General features: G+C 40.9%; 1 protein-coding gene across 1 annotated transcript in view; it reads right to left on the minus strand.

Annotated features, from left to right (window-relative positions):
• The window catches only part of atp1a2a (ATPase Na+/K+ transporting subunit alpha 2a), a 62,780-nt gene extending 59,663 nt beyond the window's left edge, over positions 1-3,117 (minus strand). The window contains exons 1-2 of the mRNA XM_084733252.1: positions 2,986-3,117; positions 778-852 (exon numbers count right to left, since the gene is read on the minus strand). Of these exons, the coding sequence (XP_084589378.1) occupies positions 778-852; positions 2,986-2,997 (87 nt within the window). The 5' untranslated portion in view covers positions 2,998-3,117. The remainder of the gene's footprint in view (positions 1-777; positions 853-2,985) is intronic.
• Between the last annotated feature and the right edge of the window lie 3,760 nt (positions 3,118-6,877).

Below are 6,877 nucleotides of genomic sequence, written 5' to 3' on the forward strand. Positions count from 1 at the left end.
CTTCATTCAAAGATAAGACAGGAAGAATTTTCTCACCAACAGTGGTCTCATGGGACCACAATGAAATGTAGCTCCAAGTGATTTGGCCACAATCACTGCCATGCCCCACTGTTCACAAAACAGTTTGCCACTTTATTTATATGCCCCCACACCCTGTATTGATCAGCCATTGTCTGGTGGTTGTTTATAGGATTTCTGGGACAAAACATGCAGGAAATCACAAACTGAAGAAGCTGAAGAAGAAACCGATGAAAATAAAACACATCGCTTAATCACAAAACTGCTCGTAAGTGTTGACAGTATCCGAGGAATTCTTCTCTTTAATCAGTCACAGGCCGACTTGATAATTGACAAGAGCTGCTTTATCAGAGATACTGCGTGCAGCAAAAGCTACCCCAGTTTTCATGGGCATCGCTTGGCTGCGTTTTGACAGCACCTCAAAGAGCTACAGCTCTGCACAAGACAAAAACTCTGCACTACACTGCTGGTGGCCCACAAATTATTCAGTATCTTTCTGAGTACAAAGAAGAGCAGCCAGAGGGTGGTAGAACAGATAGGAGAGGACAGACTGGCTTAGAAGTCATCTACAACTGACTACACTAAGCAGCTTGGATTGCCATTTTGTTTACGGGCCACTGTTTTCATTTATGGCCCTGTTAAATAACCTGGTGTCTTCGGCGTAACGTTATTTGGGGATCGTTTGGGAGCAGCAGCAATGGAATCAATCACTGTGCCCAGTGAGTGTGGGTTGGGGCGGTGACAGCTTGTTTTTCTTACCAAGGCCACCTCCTTCTTCAGCTCATCCAAGTCCCTGTCCTTCTTCTTCCTCTTCCCTCCATTCTCGGCACCACACTGGAGGGAAAAAGACAGAGAGAGATTACCACACATCAGGGGCCGTATTAGAGAAACCTCCTATCTTAAGTCTTAAAGGAGCAATATGCAACAACTGTGCATCTGAAAATGAGTACTGCAGTCCAAATAGCGAGTGTGAGCCATATACTGTATATTAAATAGGATGACTATTTTATATACAGTGTGTGGGTGAAGTGAATCCTATACTATAAGTTGATAAGTTGATCAGAGCTTGACTTCTGTGACTGCCTGCCAGATTCCATTAACATATTCCTGTTACAAACATCTACTCCTTCTAAAAGATTATTAATAATTTGTTACAACTCATAACCAGACACTAACTCATTCAGTGAACATCTGACATTAATTTGAAGTGTAATTAATGTGAAATGGGCAAATAATAACACAAGTTACGGGCCGGAATATAAATTTCAAAGGAGGACGCTGCAGCAGCATTGCTGTCCAAAAAGCAAGTATTTCAACTCAGCATTTTTCCTTAATTTCTGATGACATATCATGGTAATATTATGATTTATTACCATAAATATATTGCAGATTTCTCCTTTAAGTTAAGATAGAAAGGATAATACAAAAGTTACTGTTGACTACTTTAAGCAAAAACTACCTTTAGTTACTGTTTATTTAACCACTACAGGTGTAAATGTGAAAATCAGGACAGTTTAATGGTTATCCTAAAGTTAGAAGAGATTATTTAAGAAGTTGGGAAGTTAAGATGTTTGTATAATACACTTATACTAAGATAGGAAGTGAGATAAAAGCACCCCAACTTCCCGAAATCATCATTAAACACTTTTCCAACTGTAGTAGCTAACGTACTAACTGGCTACAGCAATGGTAGCCTTTCCTAACAGTAGCTGGTAATGTTTCCTTTAGTGGTAACCATCCTTATTCAAATGGAACTCATGAACTCTAATTGCGACACGGAAGAACATCAGAACAGAAAACTTTTGAACACAACATGAGGGGGCCGTTTACATGAGCTCATGTGGTAAACATGACCCCATCTGAACGCACCATTAGACCCGATTTTAAGAAAAAGGCTGTTACAGATGAACAGTTTCTATAAGTCGATGTTCCTAAGTTAAGATAGCAACATTGACTGTTCATCTATAATGGCTTTTTTCTCTAAAATCAGGTCTAATCCTAATTAGCATGGTTGCCAAACAGCTAAGATAGGATCTGCAAGCTAGGAAGTTTTATGTAATATGGCCCCAGGCCCACAGGCTATCATCCCAAACCTCCACAGGAAGGAAGCAGGAATAGTCACATGCTTGTAGCCACATTGTGTCTTAGCCATTTACATTCACAGCCACATATTACAACATCAGTGAGAGCACAATGGACTTTGTGTACACTGGTTCATTTCAATCTCCCGGCACTATTGGCAAAACCATTCACTGAATATGGAGGAGAAAATATTTTTTTCTCCAAGCGCGAGTCCCTCATTTGTGCGAGCGAGCGAGAGCGTGTGTGTGTCATGAAGAGTTGGAAGAATGGTGCATCATGGAAATCATCTGCCGCTGTCAGTCTGCTCTTAGCAGCACGTGTGCATGTCAGTGACGGAAGGAGCATACACAGAGAGAATGAGCGAGAGGAGAGCGTGAGCAAGTGACACAGTGAAAAAGTAATCAAAAAAGAACCAAAGAGGGAGCACAGAGCCGGTGGAGTGCCTGAAATGTGTCTGGCATAGCAATTTCCCCCCACTGTGCGTGAGGAAGATTACCAGCCTGTCCTCCCATAAAGCTAAATGGAATGGGCCTGATGGAGAGAATAAAAACAAAATTACGTAATTACCCAAGTAAACAGCAAGCCGGGAACAAAACTTATTGAGGAGAAAAGCCATCATCCTGAGATGTTACTGTCTTAAGAAAAAAAAAAAAAGAGGAGCATTGTGACGCTAGGATATCAAGCCCTGCAGACGTGGTTAGTAATCTCAGTATTTTTCCATGATGCATGTCCATGCCATATGGTGTTACTGTACATAATCTACAGTAGGAACACATGTTCGTCCATTTAGTTATGAAAGAAATGAGTTGACTGTAATAATAAAAAAGAAATGGTGATAAGAAAAGCAGTTTGTGCAAGTTTTTTTTTTAAATTAAGAGAACTCACCCCTTTCCCCATGCTGGACGTCCACACGTTGGTAGGTTATAATGTGAAGGACAGTGCTCAGGGGCCCTCCACAGCTGAAGCCTCCCACCCCCCACTTGTGGAATACACTAGTGGCTTTTTTTGGGCCTGGCACCCCCGCACAAAACACCCAGTTCCCTCTCTTCAGAGTAACCTGAGCCATACCCCCCCACTACCACCACCCCTCCCCACTACTCCACTCCTGCACCCAGAAATCCCCACCACCACCACAACACCACACACACCTGCTCAATATGTCCCTCCACACAACACGCACATGCTCCCATGAAGAACAGCCCATCAATCACTGCTGTCAGCACAACAAATGAAACCTACGCTCACGCTTACACACAACATGCAGTATTTACAGCTAACGTGATAATGAGGGACCAATAGCGGCCCTCGAGATTCATCACGAAAAGGAAGCGGTGAATACGGCTGTTTGGATTCCGAGCACAGACCGAATCCTCAGGTCTGTTCTGCAAATAAATCCTGTGATAAACTGTTGAATCATTTGTGAATTGATCCTCAAAGATGAATTGTTAACATTATTTTTATTCTTCCGGAGGACAAAAGGGACTGGAGCACACCAATTAATCTGAAGTGCTCCAGTCCCTTTTGTCCTCAAGCACCTAATTCAGCTGCATTTTAAAGGAAGATGCGCAGAGAGCCCTGTTTCTATTATCTTTATTCTTTCCCTCTGCTTGAATTCAAAGTGACTCGTGGCCAATACAACCGCTAGTAGCTTAAAGTCCGACATATTTACAACATAAGGTGGGTCATCACCACTGCGCCCACACAACAGATGCAGCCAATGATCCTGTGTCAGATAAGTACCAAATGTCTTCTCACTAGTCACTACAGGCTGGTTGCCAACACTTTTAGAGTTGTTTTTACAATTGCAATGCTTACTCCTGTATGAGCTGTATACTTTGATGTATGTATGAGCCCCTGTACTGTGCTCCCTTTCAAGGTTTCAAGATTTTTTTCTCCCACTGAAGGGATTTTTCAAGGATAGCTTATGTCTGCTTGCTTTGGCTGTCCTCATCACTGGAGTTTAGCATTTATTTGTGGCAAAAAGATAAAGTTTGTATGGATAATTCATGTTGAAGATGGTTAATTTACAGAGTAAAATACTGTCGCCTCTTTTTAACTATAGTGTGAGAAAAGTCTGAGAAGTTATCAAACAGATCAATAAAACCACCATGGATCAAGAGGTGAGGGAATGAGGAAGCTAAAGGGAGGCTGTATAACATTTTAAAGAAGAAATAATACAATCTTCCACTTGCAAAATAAGTTGAATATAAAACGCACCATTTCTCAACGCAATACACTCAGGTACGTACAGCCTCTAAACCCAGCTAAAGTTACTTTTATCTTAAGTTTGATATTGAATAATAACAGAGTTGGAACCAAGTCAGCCTTTGAGTTTTGAGTTCTAAACATAACAGTGAATTTCCAGCTTCATTGAGTTACACAGTTATTTGGCTATTAAGCTGACATTAACTAGCATTAACTTGCTAACTGTAATTAGCTTCAACCTGCCGTTCTTTGTGCAACTTCAAATGTGAAACAAGGTCAGAGGTTGTTTTATTTCCATCTGGAATTTTTGATATTAACGATTTGTGTACTGCTATTCCTTTTTGTTGAACACCTTGTAGTTTGTGTTGAAGAACAAAATTATTTTTGGTATCATTTTTTTTCCAACTGGAATTAAGTAATGTAACACTGCATCACTGCTGTGGATCAACTGGATCAAACAAAATCTGATCTGGGGAGTTGAGTGTCAACTTGCTTGGAATTTGTTTGTTTGGAAATGAAGGGAAATTAAACTAATTAATTAGTTCTGGGCTACTGTAGAATAAGGTGACCAGATTCCTTGAATGAAAAATTTGGATATTTTTACAACGGCAGTCTCTTTTCTGTTGGTAAACATTTGACATTTTGTGGGTAGTTAGGTGGTGGCAGAAAATTCCCATAACATGTTAGCTAACATAGCAAGCAAGTTTTGTTGAATTGTTTCTTAACTATGGCTGAAGAAAATCTGAGTTTTTCTGAATATGTACGGTTACTCACTCTCCAGGACCACGAGTGTCACATTAACCAGTGGGACCAGACTGGCTGATCCAAACACACTCAGTCATTGGATGGACAATCTTGCTACAGCTGCCATAAGGTTGAGTGATTGGACGAATAGCTGATTCCATCGATTTGTTTTTTTCTTTTGTGGGGGGATCATTTTTATTTTGCTAATTTAATGGTCTGCAGAGTGACAGGCACTGCTCCAGCTCAGGATGCTGCTGTTGGCCAGAGGACGGTGCACTGAGCCTGTAGGACCAGGCTGGTTTTATACCTAATGTGGTGAATTAAGTATTAATTTCAACCAAACCAGAGATGGTGATTGTTATAACAAGGGAAAGACTGATGAAGATTTTTTTTTTTCTGTCTGACAAGTTAATATGAAGTATTTTATGGAGTTAAAGAGGCAATTAAATATCGCCTTAGTTCTGTAAAAGAGAGAAACTTGAATTCAGAAGGTGATTGATTGTATTTCGCTGTTTAATAAGGAAAATAGATTTAAGAATAATTCCTTCTTAACATCTTGTGAGATCATTTTGTTCATTTTGTCATGCTTGCACACTTCTCACAGCTTATGTCTTTGTTTATTGTTTTGTTTCTTGTTTTGTTTTTTGGCTGGCAGTAACATCTGGTACGTGGTAAAAACACAGCAAGATGACATTTTAGCTTTTTGGCCCATCTTCATTGCTCAGCTTCATTTCACAAAACTCCTCATGGCCAAGTTTCCCCAATAGGTTTTCAGAGTTCAAAAAAAGAGCGCTACAACTAATGCGAACATGTGGTTAGTGGAAGAAGAGTGACATGACACTGTGATAGTGAGCAGCCCCCTCTGTCGGCCAATTTGAGCATAATGCGAAAGACGTCAACTTGAACGCTTTGCTGCTCAGTCCTTCGTGCCACATAAAAAATCTATTCACTTTGGGGGATGTTTTTGAAACACAGGTACAGCTCCAGCTGTGGACTGGAATACAGGGATGTCTGGTCACCCTGCTTGTGGATCTGTGACAGCACGACATGGCGGACTCCATGGAAGGTTATTCTATTTCTGCGATATTCTGCCAATACATCTCCCTAAATCTTGCATGCTATACTTCCAAAGCCCCTTCATGTAGGCACATGTCTAAGTTTTGAAAATTTCTTACAATCAATCTGCTGGTAATCGGTTGGTGACCTGTTTTGAGGAATTGTGAGGTTGTGATTACGCTTGTTCAAGTGTTCAAGTGGTTAAGTTGTGAGTCACTGCTAGGCAACGGCAACTGTCCGTACAGAAGCCACAGAGGCTAACAATTTAGGTTAGCTAGTTAGCGAGCGGGTAACTTAATGCAGGGAAATGTAAGAGCATCGGCTGATGAAAAGATGAGGTCATTGGGATTTATCAACATTTTCCTCAGACATATAAAATTATGAAGAAAAATTAAACATATTAACTTACCATCCACCGAAAAATGAACTTCCATGACCTCCACCATTTCTGCAAACATCAGCAAACATGTCAACACTTGTCAGCTCCGAGCTTTCAGAAAATTTCCACTCTGGCTTGACTCGGGTGACTCCAAGCGGTAGCATCAAACAGACGCTGTGGCAGACAGTAATGCTCTCAGCACCTCGGCCAGACATTCAGGTGCTGTAGCTCAGCAGGTCAGTGGGCATCAGCTGAAGACGGTGGTTGTACTGTGTGTGTGTCTAACTGTCTGAATATGAAGCAGAGCATTTATGAAAAGGTTATGTATGCTCACTGGACCCAGCCGCGAGTTAAGTCAGAAAAAATTAGGTCTCTCTGAAAATTATACCTCAT

Source organism: Lutjanus erythropterus, chromosome 12, assembly GCF_056507025.1.
Source record: "Lutjanus erythropterus isolate fLutEry1 chromosome 12, fLutEry1.hap2, whole genome shotgun sequence".
Classification (NCBI taxonomy): domain Eukaryota; kingdom Metazoa; phylum Chordata; class Actinopteri; order Lutjaniformes; family Lutjanidae; genus Lutjanus; species Lutjanus erythropterus.